At 34.5% G+C, this 22,750-nt stretch overlaps 1 protein-coding gene across 3 annotated transcripts in view; it reads left to right on the top strand.

Moving 5' to 3' along the window:
• The window catches only part of LOC111059298 (protein apterous), a 181,002-nt gene that overhangs the window by 120,712 nt on the left and 37,540 nt on the right, over positions 1-22,750 (top strand). For all 3 annotated transcript variants that reach the window (XM_039431538.1, XM_039431540.1, XM_039431541.1), the window contains one exon: positions 6,964-7,364. In XM_039431538.1, the coding sequence (XP_039287472.1) occupies positions 6,964-7,364 (401 nt within the window). The remainder of the gene's footprint in view (positions 1-6,963; positions 7,365-22,750) is intronic.

Consider the following 22,750-nt stretch of genomic DNA (forward strand, 5'->3'; position numbering starts at 1 on the left):
GTCACTTATGGTGCCATTCACTGCACTAACGTATATTATAATATTATACCTTAGTACGCTTTTATATTCGTAAATATGTCACTTATGGCCACATAAGCTATATGCCAAACAATCTACTGTCATTTTCACTAGTATAATGTACCTGAAATCATGAAAACATAGGTGAAACCATAAAAAAATATTTAAACCATGAAATAATAGGTAGGTAAAGTCATGAAAGCATAGGTACTAATCTCTACTTCTATTCTGTGCTAAAACTCATTAATCGTAGCATAAGCCACTTGAAAAACATTCATCTCTTATTTATTTCCACATTCCTACTTAATAGAACCGTCTATTCTCTGAGTCATTTCTTACTTGTTTACACGATTTCAATAGGTTACAATAAATTATTACAGGTACACTGAAGCCGCTAAAAGGTCAATGCCTATTAAATTAGCAACATCAATGCGTGTTCATTAACAGTCAGGCAACGCTATTCAAAATGAGATCCTTATAGGCTGTCTGGTTGGTTGTCGGTTGGCGGAGAATTTATATGCAAATGGTTACATTTAGCCGACCGCGAGCGTAAAGTAGGCCTACTTGAGCTTTGGCACTAAACTAATTGATATATGCGTTTTATCGAGAGGTGGCGGCTTTTTACAGTACTCATTGATTCTCAAGCCTTGTGGATAGTAGCTAAATGCACATAAATAGCTAGCTCTGTTGTGATATCTTATTCACTTGCCAAGAATCGACGTACTGAACACCGTCTCATGTGATTGAAATAACCAACTAGGTACACAATAGCAGGCATTGACGGAATTTCCATTGAAACCTATACAACATGTCCTAATTTTCCAGTCCAATCCTATTAATTACAAGTATCATTAAATGTATACAAACTATACATTCTGTACTATTTCTCTCAAAAAATTTTGATTAAATGTTTATGTTGTAAAATTGTAGTCAATTTATGTTGTCAACAAATTTTGTTGTTGGACTGCATAAACATTTAATCGAAATTTTTTGAGAGAAATAGTACAGACTCAGCCTAGTTTTTCTCCCAAAGTCATAATCATATTATGATTAAAGTGTTCTGTACAATAAATGAATAAATCAATTTGAGATTGATACAGAGAATTAATATCGATACTCGAGCAGTTCATCATTGAACAGTACAGGGTAATTCCACTTCATCATCAATTCATTAGTTCTAGAAATTCTGAATAGTTCTTGATGACAATAACAATCAATATCCTGGAGTGGATCCTTGTTGCTTGGATTGATTCGTTTGAAAATAGATATTTGAACAGATAAATAGAACTCTTCAATGGATCTTCAATCGTTGAATTGGAAAACTACAATAGATTTGAAACTACAATCGATTTTTATAACCTGACAGTGTGAACACCGAGACTAGTAGTTATAATTTCTATTCTTACTAGTAGTTCTGTGAACAGTGGACCTCACGCAGTATTCTCATCCACAAGTACCTGATTGAAACTATAGACCTTATGGAAATACAGCAATAGACTGGCTTCTCCACACATCTGTGTAATCACATGTCAGCTGATTTATGATGAATAATTCTATAGTCTGATTTTTACTCTAATATTAGCGTATGAAGGAGGCTCTTTTTTCCTTTTATATTATCCTTGAAATGCAAAATTTCCAAAAACCTTGTATATACGTCGACGCGCAATTAAAAAAGGAACATACCTGTCAAATTTCATGAAAATCTATTACCGCGTTTCGCCGTAAATGCACAATATATAAACATATAAGCATTTAAACATTCAAACATTCAAACATTCAAACATTCAAACATTCAAACATTCAAACATTTAAACATTAAGAGGAATGCCAAACCGTCGACTTGAATCTTAGACCTCACTTCGTTCGGTCAATTATATTATTTTACTAATTTCAAAGGGTACTATAATTCTATTTCATATGAAAAACTAAATTCAAAACAATTATTGATGATAATCAATATTCTGTAATCCAACCCAATAATGCATGACTTAATGATGATATGATTATGTAGCTTCTTTGCAATTATTGATGTATTGCCAAAAATTAATTACTCCGCTGTTGAGAACACATCATATTTAAATTGCAATAAATAATGAAGAATGAATGTGATTGTCAATGAATGAAATAAATAAATCATGTTATTTCATGTTGTGACGAAGCCACTTTTGATGAATTGCAAAATCTTCATTCACACACATCATTGGGAATGATGCATTATAAATGCACCTGACTACCCTTTCAAAAGATCTGCTACCGTAGGAATGACACGTCAAATTCATGAATAATCGCACAATTGATTATAGGCCACTGAATGAGTTGATAGGTTTTAGAAGTCATACAAATTCCCAGGCAAAAATAGGTGCACAAAAGATTGATCTTAATCCAAGGACACCGCCATTATCCGACAATCACGATCAGCTGTTGTGACGGGCAAACAATGTCCAGTGAAAGTAAGAAAATCGAGTTGTGTCGTAAACAGATGATGATTGGAGTTTATCGATGGAGTGAGGACGAGCTGGAGTTTGCAGGAAAATGCATCATTCAAGGCTGATTCGGATTCAGACAAGGATGGGGTATCGAAGGTGTTAAGGGAGATAGAAGAAGTCAACATTATTATGGCAGTGGAGGAAAATAGGAGAAAATCGTTACCAATTCTCTGCCTTGTCACTGCCTCCTATAGAAGATATTTATAACTAATATGATAAATGTTTATTGCCAAAAAACATAAAAGTTGATGTAACTGTTAGGGCCGGATTCCGAGCTCGGGATTTAGCTAAGTCCTAGACTTTCAACAGCTGGAGTCAGAAAATTGGCTTTCCAAAACGGGGCGTAGTCGCAGCTTTTATAACAGTAGTCGTAGTTTTTATTTCCTCATTTCTATAATTTGAAACGTTTTTCCTTGACGAAATTAGACATTTCTAAATAATTTAAAATAGCTGAAACTTTACAATATCTTCTCTTTATCTTATTTTGTGTTCAATTTTCTAGTTTTTCGAAATTTAATTCAAACGTGACTGTGACTATGACTGCGACTACGCCCCGTTATGGAAAACCAATTTTCTGACTCCAGCTGTTTAAAGTCTAGGACTTAGCTTAATCCCGAGCTCGGAAACCGGCCCCTAGTCTTGTTAAAAAATAAATGATATAAAATCACTTCACTTTTATGGGCTACTTTTTTAAAACTATTAAAACAATAAAAAACATTAACTACCCTTTTATTTAAAACATTATTTCAAACAACTACTTTCGACATTTTGCAATTTTCAAGTTCAAATCGAACTTGATTCCAAATTCTTCATATTTTTATATTGTTTTTAAATTATTTATTTATTTAATTTATTCATAGAAAATAGATACAATGCAGGTAAAAACAACAGGCATTCGCCCAAAACTGCTTTAAACCTTGATTTGGAATACACAGTCTAAAGGTTATGTAAATGATAACTTAATTCACACACTATTTTGAGTCCAAAAAATGTATGTACTACAATAATTTTGAATTTATCAGATTAATTAATTTCAAAATACAAATACAAAAAATCTTCCTTCACAATCACAAAAAAATATTAAAATTTCACTTACATCCACAAATTATACTCATGTTAAAATTCTAAACGTCTAAACATCTGATCATCAGTTCACCAGATTATATAATTATATCGTCAAGCAAATAATTATGATATATTATTTCAAATATCAATATTCTATATTGAAGGATGTGTTGATTAATATTGTATCTCTACATTGTTAAGAAGCGATCTGGCTAGAGAAGAATAGTGCTACCCGCTTTATTTAAAGATAGACAAGGATAGCAACACCAATGTTCATCGAATACTACCATTGTAACGTGGACCTCACTAAGTTATAGATGGAATGCAAGATCCCTTCAGAAAGGTCTCTCTAGAGACCTTGGATGGAGTAGTCTCAGTAATGAGCAGTTTAAGCAGGACAGATTCAGATCAGAGGTTGTGTGTGGTCAGTCTGGAAGGCACTGGTATCAGTTGGTGGTTGTGGAACGTGGTGCACGATCTATAGCCTAACGGGTTGATGATTGCCAGAAGACATGCCTTGTGGCATGCCTCGAGGCATGGTCCACCTCATCCGGATTGATGGTTTGTGGGTTGATGATTGCCGGCATGCTTCATGGCACGGTCCACCTCACCTCACCAGTGCATTTCACATGCATAGGTCACCAATCATCCTCATAACAACTTTCGACATCAGCCATCTTGGTTCTTGATTCATCTTGATTCATCTATGGTCTAGAAACCCATCTATGACCAAGCTACAAAACTTGACCTGCCTTTTTAACAGCAACCCGAAAATATTGTTCCTTCAATCACTTCAGTAAAGAGTTAAGGAAATATATTCTGCTGTTCAATATTTGAGCTTTTAGTTCATTGGAGATTGATAATGCAGTAATATTTGTTTTGCTAAATTAGTGGTTTCGACGTTATCAATTGATTTTCATTCAAAATGCTGCTAGGTTTTCAATTTTGCTAGCTTTTATCGCGGGTAACTTCACTAGTTACCAATCAACTTTGTCTAATATTGAAAATCAAATGATTGTCGCAGATTGAGAATTATTCAATCTGATGATATATTGAAGTGTATTAAAATTGATGATATGTACCCGAATTTCACAAACTTCATCAATTATATCCAATTTGAAGATTTGAACTACCATAAATAGCGGCCAATCAGTCAAATTATTGAAGTGTATTAAAATTGATGATACCCGAATTTCACGAACTTCATCGATTATATCCAATTTGAAGATTTGAACTACCATAAATAGCGGACAATTGAGTTGAATTCATCATACTGTTCTACTTATTCGTAAATTTATGCTTATTTGAAAGCGATAAATTACAATGTTTCAATAAGCTTTTGATAAGAGCAATCAGTAGCTGACTTGTTAGCATATTGTTTTCTGGGAAACAAAACATCTAAAAAGATGATTCAATGGAATTCATGTGATAGTGGAGCTGGCTGTTATCATAGTAATTGAAGTCCAAAAAATAATTGATCATCATAACCCAGTAAAGCACGTATCATCAAATAACATTATCTTTTGCTGCAATAGATTTGTTTAGTGAAGCATTCGAATTGTTTATCATAATTGGGGAAGTGTTGAATAATCTGTTTAATTTGTTGGAATAGTGGAACAGTGTTCTATTTTGTTTGATAAGTATCCAGTGAAGACTCTTATATTTTTTAATACTGTAAAGTGTCTGAAGTGAATTAACTATCTGAAACAAAAATCATCCAATTGAATCATGAAATATCATCTATTCTACTCAAATGGAAAATGTTGTACATCTATTTTTGAACGGTATATATTTGTGTATTATGTGAAATCAATGTAGTGTTATTGAGCTTACATACTGATAACGTCGAGACATTTTTGAGTCAATGTAATTATTCTTTCCTAATATTGTATTTGCTTGCATGTGTGAATGAATTGAAATGATGAGAAATAAAAATTGACTACCACACTTCATAGTCATTCCATTGAAGACTTTGCCAATTATCAATATATTTATTTATTCACACACAATAGATGCAGTTCAGGTATGAACAACAGGCATTCGCCCAAAACTGCTTTTAACCTTGATTTAAAATAAACAGTCCAGAGGTTTGTACAGAGTTCATGATTTGATTTACACACAATTTCAAGTCCAAAAATGTATCAGAATTATTTTGAATTCATCTGATCAATTTACTTCTATCACAATATCACACTTTTCTATTGAAATTTCACTTGAAACTTTTTAGTTACATAAATATAAAGAAAATAAGAATCTCAGTACCCTTTTTTAAAAAATATTTTATCACAACATGTTTCGGTGATCACTTGAAAATGGCATAAATGACCGAAACATGTTGTGATAAAATATTTTTTAAAAAAGGGTACTGAGATTCTTATTTTCTTTATATTTTTATTACAAGTAGCCTATACAGGAAAGAGATTCTTAGTTACATTTTTTCTCCTACTTTATACCACGATATAGTCACTGTATGAGACATTTCCCATTAAGCAGGCCTTTTACCGTTCGATTTGTTGTCCAACATCCATTTTTTGATCTGATATCGGACTGTCAATAGATTTTTGGAAGTCTGGTCGGATGTCGGAAGCTAGTCGGACGAGTTGGATCATCTAGAGTGACGAAGGTCCTACATCCGACTATTCTTTGCTTTCCATCCGACTAGACTGAAGTCGAGACGTGAGTGGTGAAACCGATCCTACTAGTAGTCCAACTATACTCTGTCCAGACCTCCATGAGCGCTGAAAGATTAAGCCGACCCTCGCTCCCCCACGCGCAGGCACACACGCCCGGCCTACCTGCGCCATTGATATACTATATATATACTACATAGTATACAGGTAGGCAGACCGTCCCTTTACTCACACACACAAAAGGAGACTGCGCTTGTGTGTGTGAGTAGTAGAAGGGTCGGCCTAATCCTTCAGAGCTCATGCCAATTTGGACAGAGTATAGTAATACAACAAATCGGACAGTGAATGACTTGCTTTCCTGAATTGTATTATCATGTTCATTTACAAGGGAATAAATTTGAAAACATATTCATTTTTTTCTTAATTTATTCTAATGCAATAAGTACATCATCAAAAAGATAGGGAGATAAGGAGATAAGGAGATAAGTTAGCATTCTTCTATTCATATCCCAAATTTAGATAAGGTTACACACAGTCAGAAAAAGGTCGAGTCTTGACTTCATTTCAATTCACTTCATAGAATGTCCAGTTACAATTATTTTCACAAAGTGGATTTTGAAATTTAGATGCTTCAAAACCGAACATAGAAGAAATATTTAACATTATTCTCACTAAAATAGGAAATATTCACGTATGAAAGAAATAATTTTGAAGAGGGACCGAGAAAACAAACTTAATTCTAAAAACATTTTGTCTGTTTACAGGTTATTCGGCGCACGTCGCTGCGGCCGATGTCAGGCGTCCATTCTGTCATCAGAGCTTGTGATGCGAGCCCGCGACCGTGTTTTCCACGTGAACTGCTTCAGCTGTTCCGTCTGCTCAGCTGTGCTCACCAAGGGGGACCATTTCGGCATGCGGGACGGGGCCGTCTTCTGCCGCCTCCACTACCACGAGCTGCCTTCGCCGATGGGGGGCGGCTCCACCCCCGACTACCCCTACCACCCCCATCCGCACCCGCCTCCGATGCCCTCGCCGGTCAGTGCCGCCCCCGCCGACCCAGTCAAGGTAGCCGGGTCCTTCTTCAACGGAGTGCCCACCCCCAGGCAGAAGGGGCGGCCAAGGAAGCGCAAGCCCAAAGATCTTGAAGGCATGACCGCTAATCTCGGTGAGTTCAAAAAATAATTAATGTCAATAATTATTATTAAACGGAAATCTAAATTAAATGCTGTAATTCACCCCGAAGACTTCTGCAACTGCAAATATTGACAATAGGGTAAACAGCTGGATGGAGATTCGGGTTGAATTACAGCATTTATTTTGGATTTTCGTTCAATAATAATAATTATCAATTCATCAACATTTAAATAATTGCAATATCTCAGTAATTTCCGTCAATATTATCGTCAATTGTATATTAGATAGAAAGAGTGTATAATAAAAATGTATAGAAAGAGATTGTAGAAAGAATGGAAGAGAAAACAGTACGAAAACCATAGTGAAACTAATATGAAACTACAACAATAAAATTAGAAAATTTATAAAAACTTTACCTATGTATTTTTGTAATGAAGTTGCTGGTTCTCATTGATATGTTGTGTAGATAAATCGATTATTGTATATTCTTCTTTTTTCACTTTTTTATTGATTCATACAAGTACATCACCAAAAATGATAGGGAGAGAAAAAATAAGGTAGTCGTGTGCTATTCCTCTCCCAAATTTAGATTACACATAGTCCGAAGTAGGTTAAGTCTTGTAGTTGTTCACTTCACAACATTTTCAGTTCTTAATATTATCTTCACAAAGTAGATTTTTAAACTTAGATGCTTCAAAACCAAACATAGAAGAAAAATGTTACATTTTTATCACTAAAATTATAAAATTAGTTCTCATATATTATTATTATTAGCGTATGGCAAACACATAGACACACACACATACACACATAAATTCACAAAAATATTCAGGTCTTTGACCTTTGTCAGCTTGATAAAAAAAAAAAAAAATAAAACCTTTTTCATTTTTTAGTTCTCATATTATCCATTTGGTTTTATTGCGCCATACAATTTTATACAATTGAACACAGTTGTCAAAAATGTTGTAGGAGTGTTTCTTCCATAATGAAATTAAAACACAACCTAGGACCCATGATTATAACTTGAACATTGAAACTCAAGTTTCGTATGAATAATGAATGGAACCATTTTAGTAGAAAAGTTTCAATATCTTTTCCATTCTATAAATATAATAGTTTATATTATATCACATTCTTCCAGTGATATGGTAGTGATACAAGAAGCGACTTCAAAGTTGCAAGACTTGCTGTTATGAGACAATATACAGGTCATACAAACAATGAGCGAAGATAATAATGTAGGCTAGTTTTGTTTTTTTCCTCTCCTGCAACAGATCACGTGAAAAATATTTTACGTTGGTGCTGAATTTCAGTTCCATCTTTAGTGAATATCTTAAATTCTATTCTAATATCATAATCGATCAGATTTGTCAACCAGATCAATCAATATTAACGTGTCATACACTGTTAGAACTATGCTCAAATTATACAGTTTCACATGAAACGAAGGAGGTAATTTTCCAAAGTAGCGAAGCATGATTTCACTTGTCACTTACACCAATGATCGACCATTTAGGGGTGGAATGATCCTCATCCAAAGTATGATGTCACAAACACCAACAATATTAACCATTGAGGGTGAAATAAGTCTTATCTAGATGACGTTGAAGGACGTAAGTTAACTGTTATTCACTCGTGCTCGGACTAGGTAATTTAGATCCACCACAGTAATAACTCGAGGCCATTCAAGTTGCCACATCTCATGTATTTGATAGGTCAGTCCCAGTGATAGGGGTTATTTCTGAGACATTAAAACTCTCGTTTAATTCTTCTGTGTGAATGAATTACTACGAGACCCTCGTCATGTGTTTCTTTCGGACTGTGAAATGCCCAGTAAGGTTCACGTTATAATGGCAGTATTTGATTAACATTGGTGTTGCTATCCTTGTCTAACATTTGACAAAGCAGATAGCGTTATCCTTTTCTAGCTATAGTGAGGTCCACATTATAATTGACCGAAGCGAAGCTGAGGTCTTAGTTTTTACTCGATCGGCTTTGTCTGTTTGTTTGTACCGCAGTTACAGTCGCAGTTATTGTCCGATTTGGATGAAATTTGGTACGCAAGTTCTTTGAAACAAGGCGTAGAAACGTATGTGTAACGATTTTTGGTAAGACCTCCGGTTTTTTGTAGTCTAATATCTAAAAAACCGTAGTCTAACCTCAAAAGTTACTTTTTCGTATCTTTGAAGATACAGCAATTCATGTTCCTACTTTTTCGATTTGTGAGCATCATTCTGCATAGGCATAACCGCCATAACATTGAATCCACTTTTCATGAAAAACATCATTAGCAACCTCCTGTAATTGTCACCAACAAACCCATCCTATTTAGAATCATTTTCCGTCTCACCATCGTCTGTGAGACGATTCATCATCTAAATTGCCTACTGCATATTCCATTTTTCCGTCAGTTGACTTATAATTAATTATTAGAAAAGTTGTAATATTATGTTTATATTGTAAATATGGAGACGATATAAAGGTACCTCCTTGATAAGTCCGGTGTCCCTGCAAACAGTGTCTCTTTCAATGGAGAAAATAATAGATGAAATGGCTAAATCTTCACAATATTGTACTGTACTTACTGTACTGGCCCTTCTCATTAGATTGAAAGTTGTATTCATGAGCGAGGTCCACTGTTCGCAGAACTACTAGTGGCAGTATTTGGTTAACATTGGTGTTGCTATCCTTGTCTATCATTCGACAAAACAGATAAAGCTATCCTTCTATAGCTCCGCAACGTTGCCAGTCCGATTTCAATAATGTAGAACGATTGAAAAAAAATATTGTCAACTATTAAGATTTATTATTCAATCGATGAAAAATACGTTTTCTTGACGAATAAAATATAATTGACTATTTTAAACAAGAATTGACACTTAATATCATATTCGATATACCGGTATCAATAGTTATCCACTAAAGAAGGCAGTGGCAAGGCAGAGAATCGGCAAGGCTTTCTCCCATCTTTCTCCACTGCCATTATAACGTGGTCCTAACATAGCGGTAAGCGAATCGCTTAACTAGCCAGTAGACGCTAATGGTTTATTACTAGGGTAGGTACTAAAGCACACGAGTATTTTATGACGTATTTGTTCTGGCAATAAACAATAAACCGTTCATTATAAGACTAGTGTGAAGAACCGACATATTAAAAGAAAACCTAATAAAAAATAAAACAGCTTGTAAAATTACGTTGGGAGAGAGTCTGCCTCCATGTGGAAGATTAAATGAGAACTGTTATGGTTTTAATTTGAAAAGGATTATTGGTTGGTTTCAAACATGAACTCGACCGTTCCCTCATCTGAAACTGTATTACTGTATTTGTAACAGTGGACAGAATATAAATTGCAAAGCATAATATTGACGTAAGCTTTATGGCTCCCGTAAACTTGACTATACTTTTGTGGCGTTAATAGACTCGCTTAACCATAACTTTTGCCGCAAGACCAAGTTAATTATAGGAATTTTCTCAGCCGCACATTCCTCAAATCGCTGTCGATCACAGGCATCAATCCTCTCAAATGATTATTGCTCACTTGACAGGCTCTTATTTTATTGGCGGAAATTTATTGTTGCCTTCAAATCTATTTGAAATGATCGGTATTTCATAGGAAAGAATATTATGGTAGGGATGAAGTTTTGAGACGTGATCTGTAACTGGGTTAGATTACTAAATAATACATTTTTTTATCGAAACATGAGATTCAATCAATCATTCATTCATCAATACAATATTATTACAATGATATTTATAATATTAGAAAGTATAATCTGAAATTGAAAACTAAGCTTTGATTGTACTATTCCTCTTTCAAATGTCAATGATAATGAAGTACCAAAGCTGATGTGTATTTTGATTGTTCAAATTCAAATTCAAATTCAAATTGTTTTATTCATAAAATATTACATATTCACAAAATATAAAAGTGTTATAAATTACATGAATAAATACTCCCTGCCTGGATGATTTGTCCGTGTGCAGGGAGGAGTCGCAAATTATCAGACAGGAAGCAAACACTAGCAATAATTAAATAAATTACAAACTATGAATAATAAATAAATTTGAAAGAATAATAAGAGAGTTTATTTTAATAATAAATTTTAATACAAAAGATAGAAAAAAACAATAAATAAATAAAATAAAAGTGTCAGCTCGACGGCGTTTAAAGGGCTGAGTTGGGAGTAATATAGCTTTATTAGCGTGGTACTGTGTGTAATATTTGAATGTTATTCTGTGTTCAGAACTAGAAATATTCATCTATATGTATATGATTGTACTATTCCTCTTTCAAATGTCAATGATAATGAAGTACCAAAGCTGATGTGTATTTTTGAAATATAAGTATAGATTGGAGCATTAATAACAATATCAGGGACCGAGCTTCGCTCTGGAGTACAAAAGCATAAAAAATTTATAACGAAAGAAGAAATTATAATAACATTCATACAGAAATGTTCTATCTAATCACAGTAAATTGAGATTAATTTCCAGAGGAATGCAAAAATTTCCCTCACAAAGGCCCAGTTGCACAAAAGCCTGGAATTAATCAGTATTGAAAATAACCCGGCTTTTTTGTAACCGGCACTAAGTACCTGATCGAATGATTACAAAAGTTCAACAGCTGAGTCATAATTATTTTGACACAGTCCCAGATACATGAACTCGCTCACTCACTTCCATCACCAACAGACGACGTAATAATTAATATCAGCTGTTTTTCCAAGGATGAATAATAATTATCCTTTTGATGTCTTTCAGCGAGTTTACCCAGGGATGAGACCTGCAATCGAATCTTTATATTATAAACCTACTATGTTCTGAATTTCGTGAGAATAGTTAGAGCCGTTTTTGAGATCTGGTGACAAACATATAAACATTAAACAGCTAAACATCCAAACATCTAAACAGAAGTTGCTCATTTAATAGTATAGGATAGTTAATATTCATTGAAACAGAGTAATTTTCACATAAGTACAAATTTTAAAATTCATATTTCAATCATTCTCTTCAATTTTGTAGATGGGATTCTTCTTCTAATTCTGTGTCGGTGATATTTAATTCTGGAATCAATTTTATTCCATAAAAAATTAATGAATCAAACACAAACTTTTAGGCTCATTTATCCCCTATCAGCATTTCTTCCATCAATTATTCAATGCAAAAGACAAGAATTCCTGTCTGTCACCGACAAGAAAAATGAAAATGAACACTATTTTGTCTCTCATTCTATGATACCTATGATACCTATGGTTTCTATGAAAAACATAAATTGGCTTCTAAAGTTTCTATGATACCTTTTTGAAATGGATCTTCATAGGAATTCATTTGAAAGAATCTCTTATTCGAATAGGAGCCAATCTGATTGGAGTTAATTATTTTTCCAATTTCAATCAAACCTGGGAAACATTTTATTACCAAAACCAGTGAATAGCCGAAACCTTATCAACTTGAATGCCCACTTCTCAGGAGATGTTGTGAGTGTTGAACACACTCCACACATTCACCCATTAGCTTTACAGTTATGGAAACAGCAGTACTATTACAGTTAGGCGGCTGTTATAATAACGATATTACAATAACATAACAAGAGCAGTTTTAATGAAAATCGAAAGCGAATGTACGCTTGGCTGGGAATGCAGTGCTTCTTCAATTTTTTCTTTATCCTCTCCTTCTTCTTCTTCTTCTTCTTCTTCTTCTTCTTCGTCTCCGTCTTCTTCTCCTTCTTCTTCTTCTTCTTCTTCTTATTTCTCTTCTTCAATTTTTTCTTCTTCAATGTTCACCGACACAGTTTTACATTTGCAAACAAGAGCTGTGAAACAGTTCTAAACTCGCTCGCACGGTTTGACTCCCACAGAAATCTTTTCATCTCTGTCTATCCTGCGCCATCAATCTCTCGCCTCTCTCTGTCTTTCGTATGTTTTATCAGTATCAGGTGAACTCTTTGGGAAAGAGCATGAAACGGAAGTGTATGTGAGCGTGTTGGGAGTCGGGTCTGTACTTAGAGTGTGTAGCATCTCGTATGAATCATTCATAAACGCCCGCCCTGGCTTCTAAACTCTGAGCCCAGTCATTCAACTAGCGTATTTTATTCGCAGTCAAAAGCCAAACGCAAAGGAAACCGACATAACGGAAGGTGATCTTTTTCGGAACATTCAAACTGCAAATGTGTTCTACATCTCTCAAATAATACACCAGAATGAATATTATTGAAATTTTATCTAAAAAGTCATCCATCCAGTCCTTCTCACATTGGAGATTTTAATTTTAATTGTTTTAAAAATATTTTTTTCAAATTTTTATTGTTTATAAGACGGAGAACACTTCATGCTCCTAACAATGGAGGCCTAATTTTTATTAAAACAATCATAAACTGTTTGTACAACTTCTCATAACTACATGAGCATAAGCCCAAAATGAATAGAAGACTGGGAGATAATCAACAGCCCTAAACCTGTTTCTCCCCCGAATTCTGATAGTATGTTCCAAGTCCCGTAATACGGGACTATGCTCAATAGCAGTTTAATTATAATCCTAGCTTAATCAATCAGCTTAACCAATTGAAACACATTATAATAAAAATAAAATAATAAATTTTTATTCCCCCCCACAAAAACCTAAAACTACTACATCAATTACAGAAAATATTAGACAGTTTACAATAAATATCAGGGCACCGAGCTTCACTCGTTATTTTTATTTATTGTTAAACAGAACACAATATTCTCTAAAATGATCGTGTTTATATTTCACAGCTGGCTATACGTCATCTCATGAATTTCGGGGATGCGATATTTTGATTTTTCACATACTCACTCGCTCACTCACTTTTTTACTATCCACAGACGACGAAAGTCTCAGCTGTTTCAGCCAAGGATGAATATTATCCTTTTATTGTCGTTCAGCGAGTTTTCCCAAGGATGAGACCTAGTGCAATCTAATTTTTATATCATAAACCTACTACGTTCTAAATTTGGTGAAAATCGTTTGAGCCGTTGAACATAAATAACCAGATATAAAAATACAGAAATTTCTCGCTTAATATAATAGGATATTTTAATTATAACATACAATGGTTAGTTTCAGAAATTTCTTATAATGTGTCTTCTACAATATGTTTAATTGACCGAGCGAAGTGAGGTCTAAGATTCAAGTCGACGGTTTGGCATTTCTCCTTATGTTTAAATGATCATATGTTGTGCATTTACGGCGAAACACGGTAATAGATTTCCATGAAATCTGACAGGTATGTCCCTTTTTTAATTGCGCGTCGACGTATATACAAGGTTTTTGGAAATTTTGCATTTCAAGGATAATATAAAAGGAAAAAGGAGCCTCCTTCATACGCCAATATTAGAGTAAGAATCAGACTATAGAATTATTCATCATAAATTAGCTGACAAGTGATTATACAGATGTGTGAAGAAGCCAGTCTATTGCTGTATTTCCTCAAGGTCTATAGATTCAATCAGGTAGTTGTGGATGAGAATACTGCGTGAGGTCTACTGTTCACAGAACTACTAGTTATAATGAATGTGACAATAACTTGATCAATCGTGGATGATTTAGAACGTGGTTAAAACTGCAATTTCAATCAAGTGTTACAAACAGGGATTATTTCAATCAAATCAATCAGATATTCAGTGTGATTCCAGTACAAATAAACTGAACAGGATTTCTACATTCCATTCAGACTGTGGGAAATCGACTATCCAACCGCCTCATTCAATAGCCGCATATTATATTGCTATTCCAACAATTTAGCTCGGTTAAATAAACATTGTCGAAGTGAATTGTGTTCGAAGAAGTAGTAAAGCGTGCCTTACCTGTAACCACCCAAGGATAGTATATAGGTATTACTCAAATAACTATATACTATCCTTGGTAACCAGCGAGGTAATCGATCACGTAGTATCTCCTCTTCAACGCACGGTCAAGCATGATCAGGGTGTTCCTCTTCGATCACCTTATTCCGTTTTTTTCTTATTTTCCTCTAGTTTTTCACCCTTTCTATCCGCAAGTCATTCAAGTTTTTTAGGGAAATTTTCTAGTTGTTTGTGTTTGCTGAGTGTAGATTTTTGTGGCACGAATTCTGTGGTTCAATACCCAACCCAACCAGTCGTCCGCAAACGGAAACAAATGTTCGGTTTTTGAAGTTTTTTTGGTTTGGTTCTCGATCGAGGATGAAACGGTGATTTGATTCAAGAAACGGTCTGTAGGGATGGTGAGCCTATACGTTTGGCATTTGGTCCTTTGTAACTATTATAATATTAGGCTACTTATCCATACTTGCAATATTCTATGATTTCAATAATTAGATTCCATCTGAAAGAATATAGTGAAGTCCAAGTTATAACGGCAGTGGAGAAAGATAGCAGAACAACGTTGCCGATCCTTTTCTGGACATTTTAAATTGATAAATTATGTATTAATTTTTGGGAGAACATAACAACAGGTCAATGTAACTTACTGAGCGCGAGGTCTACTGTTCACAGAACTACTAGTAGATTAGTTGGAGAAATGGTATTACTCGGGACAACCTGGTACTATTACAAATTCACATATATTTCATATAACAACCCTATGGTGAGGTCCACGTTATAATGGCAGTGAAGAAAGATAAGAGAACAACGTTGCCGATCACCTGTCAAGTCAATGCCTTCTATAGACGGTAGCTGATACAGGTTTATTGATGTAATATTAACTGTTCATTCTTTTATTATGTTTTCCATCCTTATCCAACTTAGTCAGTAAAGCATAAATTCTTCAATACTACTATGATCAGAGTAATTAAATTTTGGTTTTGAAGCATCCAAATTTAAAAATCTACTTTGGGGAAGTAATTAAGGAGTGACATTTTGTGAACAACTGTGAGACTTAACCTATTTCGGACTATGTGTAACTTTATCTAAATTTGGGAGAGGAATAGCACAAGGTTACCTTATTTCCCCTCCCTACCATTTTGATGATGTACTTATTGTATGAATCAACTAGCTTACCCGGCTAACTCCGTACCGCCAAAAAGTCAATGTATCTCATGTCACACTTGACTTTATTTGGTGAATCATGAAATTTATCCGACAATCAATATTTTCATTTACATCTCAATACGAGCTTCATATGTGGTTACAACTATCGTTTTAATACCAGTTAACAATTTTATCACAGAGTGACGTGTTTATTACAGCTGGTAAGTTTTTGATGCTAAATAATTTTATCACAACAATGAACTTCAATCATGATGATCTTCCCGTTCTACGTTAGCCACTCGGCCGACAATTTCGAAAACATAGGTATGTAAAATGGATCAATATATAATTATCATTAGCCCCCCTCCCCTATTAAAATTTCTGGTCAGAAACTATCCCCAATATTTACACATCATATTCCCAAAGTTTCATGCCGTTCTGTTAAGATGTTTTTGAGTCTATAGGGAACAAACAAACTAACAAACAAACAAACTAACACACAGACATTCATAATTGTTTTATATAAAGAATAAAGAATTTCACTGTATTGGCAATCTTCACTCTCCTATACACATCGATCCATCTGCAGTGCTCCAATATTGCTTGAAATTGATTACTTGGATAGAGCAATCTCGAGAAATAATATTATCAAAACTATTTCTAAATAATTCTTCTTCTATATGCCGGCTCCGCGACGGGATTAACTATCATTAATGCAATCTGGATTCTATTGACTGCAGCTCGGAACAGAGATGTAGAGTCAATGTTGAACTCTCTCAGGTTCTTCAACCAGGATGCTTTCCTTCTTCCAGGCTGGCGTCTTCCTTCAACCTTGCCCTCCATGATCAACTACAGGAATCAGTTTTTTTTTATTTTTAATTAATAATTAACGTCGCGTTTCAACCAGTGGATGCCAAATTGGGAAGCCATTATCATAAAGGTAGGTGACTACTGAGTCATTGTTTTAAATTTTCCATAACCACAACAAATGAATCTTCACTAGCAGCAAGCGAGTAGCCCTTGAAATTTCATCTGTTTATTATTATTTCGTTATTTTCTAATTATAATTCTAATTTTTTACAAATATTTTGTTTTAATTATCAAAAACCAGTACGATCATTTCTTGTTTTTCATTTTCCACCCTTAAATACTCGGTAAAGGCAGATCTTGCTTACACTTTGTAACTATTATAATATTAGGCTACTTATCCATACTTGCAATATTCTATGATTTCAATAATTAGATCCCATCTGAAAGAATATAGTGAAGTCCACGTTATAACGGCAGTGGAGAAAGATAGCAGAACAACGTTGCCGATCCTCTGTCTTGTCAATGCCTTCTATAGACGGTAGGTGATACAGGTTTATTGATGTAATATTAACTGTTCATTCTTTTATTATGTTTTCCATCCTTATCCAATTGCTATTTAAAATACTTAGTCAGTAAAGCATAAATTCTTCAATACTATTATGATCAGAGTAATTCAATTTTGGTTTTGAAGCATCCAAATTTAAAAATCTACTTTGGGAAATTAAGGAGTGAAATTTTGTGAAGTGAACAACTATAAGACTTAACCTATTTCGGACTATGTGTAACTTTATCTAAATTTGGGAGAGGAATAGCACAAGGTTACCTTTTTCCCCTCCCTACCATTTTGATGATGTACTTATTGTATGAATCAACTAGCTTACCCGGCGAACTCCGTACCGCCAAAAAGTCAATGTATCTCATGTCACACTTGACTTTATTTGGTGAATCATGAAATTTATCTGACAATCAATATTTTCATTTACATCTCAATACGAGCTTCATATGTGGTTACAACTACCGTTTTAATACCAGTAAACAATTTTATCACAGAGTGACGTGTTTATTACAGCTGGTAAGTTTAGATGCTAAATAATTTTATCACAACAATGAACTTCAATCATGATGATCTTCCCGTTCTACGTTAGGCACTCGGCTGACAATTTCGAAAACATGGGTATGTAAATGTATCAATATATAATATTATCATCAGCCCCTTATTAAAATTTCTGGTCAGAAACCAACCCCAATATTTACACATCATATTCCCAAAGTTTCATGCCGTTCTGTTAAATAGTTGTTGAGTCTATAGGGAACAAACAAAGTAACAAACAAACAAACTAACACACAGACATTCATTTTATATATAGAGATAAAGAACAAATAATTTCACTGTATTGGCAATCTTCACTCTCCTATACACATCGATCCATCTGCAGTGCTACAATATTACTTGAAATTGATTACTTGGATAGAGCTATCTCGAGAAATAATATTATCAAAACTATTTCTAAATAATTCTTCTTCTATATGCCGGCTCCGCGACGGGATTAACTATCATTAATGCAATCTGGATTCAATTGACTGCAGCTCGGAACAGAGATGTTGAGTCAATGTTGAACTCTCTCAGGTTCTTCAACCAGGATGGTTTCCTTCTTCCAGGCTGGCGTCTTCCTTCAACCTTGCCCTCCATGATCAACTACAGGAATCTGTACTTTTCGTTGCGCATCACTTGTCCAAAATACTGAAGCTTCTGACTCTTAACACAGTAAACAAAATTCTAAATTCTATCGTCTCGCAAAAGAGAAACTTGTGAAATGAAACTTGTCCTCGCATCTTCATGGCTTCCTGCTAACTTAATCGTGTGGAATCAGTTGTGAAGTAACCATGATTTTCATGCAAAACAGCCTGGCGAAATAATTCAACTCATATTCTTCGATTAAAATATTCATGTAAGAGAACAATTAGATGCCACAATTAATACAGCTATCCATATACAAGTAATGCTTAGCTTAATGTGCATATTATGCCACTCTCATTCATTATTAATGTGATAAGCGTGACCGGTCTTGTTTCCGTAATAATTATGTATAATTTGCTGAAATTTGCTACACTATACATTATCACTTGATACCTGTATACAACAATAGCAACATTAGCTAACTATATTGATAGTCCGAGCGTGTTGCCAAGCGTGTTAACCAATTCGTGGGAAATGCTTTACATTTTGATGAAAATTACAAAAAAAAACGGAGATGAGTTTGTCATGCCCAATTAATTCTATATTCACGGACCTTTCGTTTAATTTCGTAATCTAAAATTGAAGAATTGGATTTAGATTCAGAGATTCCTGGATTCATAATATTCTTCCCGTCTTAGCGTCGGTCCCGACTACCTAAAAAGTAGTTGTCATCTCTCATCATCATCCCTCTCACTCATTACCCACGCACAAGTCTAAGGCTTATGTGGACATCACCCTCAGTATTATTATTATTATTATTATTATAATTATAGTGAGGTCCACGTTAAGATGGCAGTGGAGAAAAATAGGAGAATAGCTTTGTCTTGGACCTCTCTATACAGCACAGAGCTTCATAGACTGAAACTCTAACACTTTGTAATTTCTTATGATACGTTATTGAATTTCACACGTTCAATTTAAATAGTTCAAATTAACATTGAGAGACCAGCGATGTAATATCTTGATATGATATCTTATAGTGAGGTCCACGTTATAATGGCAGTGTTTGATTAGCAATTGTATTGCTACCCTTGTCTATCATTCAACAAAGCGGATAGCGCTATCTCTTCCTCGCTTTGCTCTGTTGCCAGATCATCTTTTAACAATGTGAAATGTAATTAATTAACAAAATATCTAATCTTGATCATGAAAATTCATTATGAAATGATTGAAAAATATAATTTCTTGCTTAATAAAATATAACTGTTTATTTCAAACGAGAATGAACAGTTAATATTACATCAATAAACCTGTATCAGCTACCGTCCGTAGAGGGCATTGACTTGACAGGGGATCGGCAACGTTGTTCTCCTATCTTTCTTCACTGCCATTATAACGTGGACCTCACCATAGGGTTGTTATATGAAATATATGTGAATTTGTATACCAGGTTGTCCCGAGTAATACCATTTCTCCAACTATTCTACTAGTAGTTCTGTGAACAGTAGACCTCGCGCTCAGTAAGTTACATTGACCTGTTGTTATGTTCTCCCAAAAATTAATACATAATTTATCAATTTAAAATGTCCAGAAAAGATCCTAAATAAACATAGAGCTGTCCTATAGTACCGTGACATGTCGTCCCGGAATGTGAGTGCTGTTATCAGGTCTGGCTGCAACTGTCTACAACATTGATGGAAAAATACATTTTCAAGATGTTCGACGTTTTTGAACGGGTAGTATTATAGTCAACTGTCTACAACATTGATGGAAAGATACATTTTCAAGATGTTCGATGTTTTTGGACGGGTAGTATTATAGCAACGTTAGTAGACAACGTTAGTATTAGCATAGAGAAACAATAGCGTAAACAATAACTTACACTATTGTTTCTCTATGGTATTAGTCTTCTAACTTTGGTATTATAGTCCACTAGACAGCTGATTTATGATGAATAATTCTATAGTCTGATTTTTACTTTAATAATTGCGTATGAAGGACGCTCCTTTTTCCTCTTATGTTATCCTTGAAATGCAAAATTTTCAAAAAAAACCTTGTATATACGTCGACGCGCAATTTAAAAAGGAACCTACCTGTCAAATTTCATGAAAATCTATTACCGCGTTTCGCCGTAAATGCGCAACATATAAACATTTAAACAATGCCAAACCGTCGACTTGAATCTTAGACCTCACTTCGCTCGGTCAATAATTTTTAAAATCGTACGTGACAATGTGTTACAATAACCATAATCTAAAAAGTAAACAGCTGGGCTGGCATGTTATTTAAATAGAGTCACTTTTACGCTCTAGGGAGTTATTCTGTTTTTTCCTCCCGAGAGCGAAAAAGTAACACTTTAGTATTATGTTTCAGGGAGTAAAGTAAACTCTTTAGACAGTAGGTGGAGGAAAAATATATTTCGTAAGAATTGCATTCACTAAATAGTACAAGGAGTATCCTTGGTTATTCCCTCCCGAACAGTTCTTCTTTGTAAAAATTGAAAATTATAAATATGAATAAAATGAATCGATAGAAATATTCGAACACACGATTAGTGAGCTTTTCTCAGAGTTGGTGTACTAAAGATGATACTGAAAACTACTTCAAGAAATAGATTCGAAAAGAGTGATAGACAACCGTTGATATTCAATACTTCTCAATCAATACACCCCACAAACTCACTGTTCAACAATACTTATAACCCCTCTCACTAATCTTCACGATTGGCCAGCTTAATAACTTCTTCAAACTGACTGATCCACTGTTTAGCCTGTGCTGCATAGAGAAAACATATTAGTCCTATTAGTGAGGTGGTCGAGGATCAGATGTCAGAGACTGATAGAATCAGGGTCTGTCAAAACTTGGGGTGCAACAATCCATCAACATACGTTCCACCCTAAGTGAATGCTCTCTAATCCGAGGTGGTGCAGTCACACAGGACGTCTAATTCAACTCAACCAATCTTCGAACAAATATCTTCCTGAACAAATCATTTTCAACAAGTCAAGGTTTGCATAGGTCTGAATAAGCCTAAGACATTTTATAGAACTTCTATGTCCTATTATTGTCCTGTAATATAATGCCAGCATAGATTTGCTACATGTTCCTAATATTCAGAATTTAACCATGTTGGTTACCTTCATTTTCCTAACTGTCCTGTGTTCTAGCTGTGGAATTTCATATCAACCAATCTTGGAACAAATCCTCATCTTGAACAGATCATTTTTAACAGGTCAAGGTTTGCATGGGTCTGAATAGACCTGCGAAGACATATTTTATAGAAATTCTATGTCCTATTATTGTCCTGTAATATAATGGAATATGTCTATAGCATAGAATTGCTACATGTTCCCAATATTCAGAATTCACCTATGTTGGTTACATTCATTTTCCTCTATTTTTCTAGCTGTGCCCTGTGTTCTAGCTGTGAAACTCCATCACCTATTATAGTCCTACAATACTCCCAGCATAGATTTGTTACATCTTACTAGTATTTAGAATTGACCTAGAATATGAAAAAAATGTATTTTGTACCTTTGAAGAGATAGATTTTTCATTTGGCGATGATGAAGCTTTAGCATTATCATTGTCTTTGTTGGTTACCTTCATTTTCCTTTAATCCTCCAGCTGTGTATGAGAAAAACTCATACTAGAAGTCATGATAAGTATTATTTATTGAATCTATGCCCTTATTTTCTTTGCTGCTTAATGCTTATCAGTTACCAAATGTTGACAAACATTCTGGCAATAGAATAATAGCTGCTATGAAAAGTTCCGGGGTGGACAACGTTAGTAGACAGAAGTCTATTAGTCTGTCTACTAACTTTGCGGGGTGGATACTGTTTGCAAACCATGCTGCTGAATCCCCTCTCCAAATTGTTGTTAAATCCCATGTTGGTATATATCCCTAATCTGTTGTAATGTCGTGTAATGATTGCTATTTGCTAATGTAAGTAAGT

The sequence above is a fragment of the Nilaparvata lugens genome, chromosome 6, assembly GCF_014356525.2.
Source record: "Nilaparvata lugens isolate BPH chromosome 6, ASM1435652v1, whole genome shotgun sequence".
Taxonomy (NCBI): domain Eukaryota; kingdom Metazoa; phylum Arthropoda; class Insecta; order Hemiptera; family Delphacidae; genus Nilaparvata; species Nilaparvata lugens.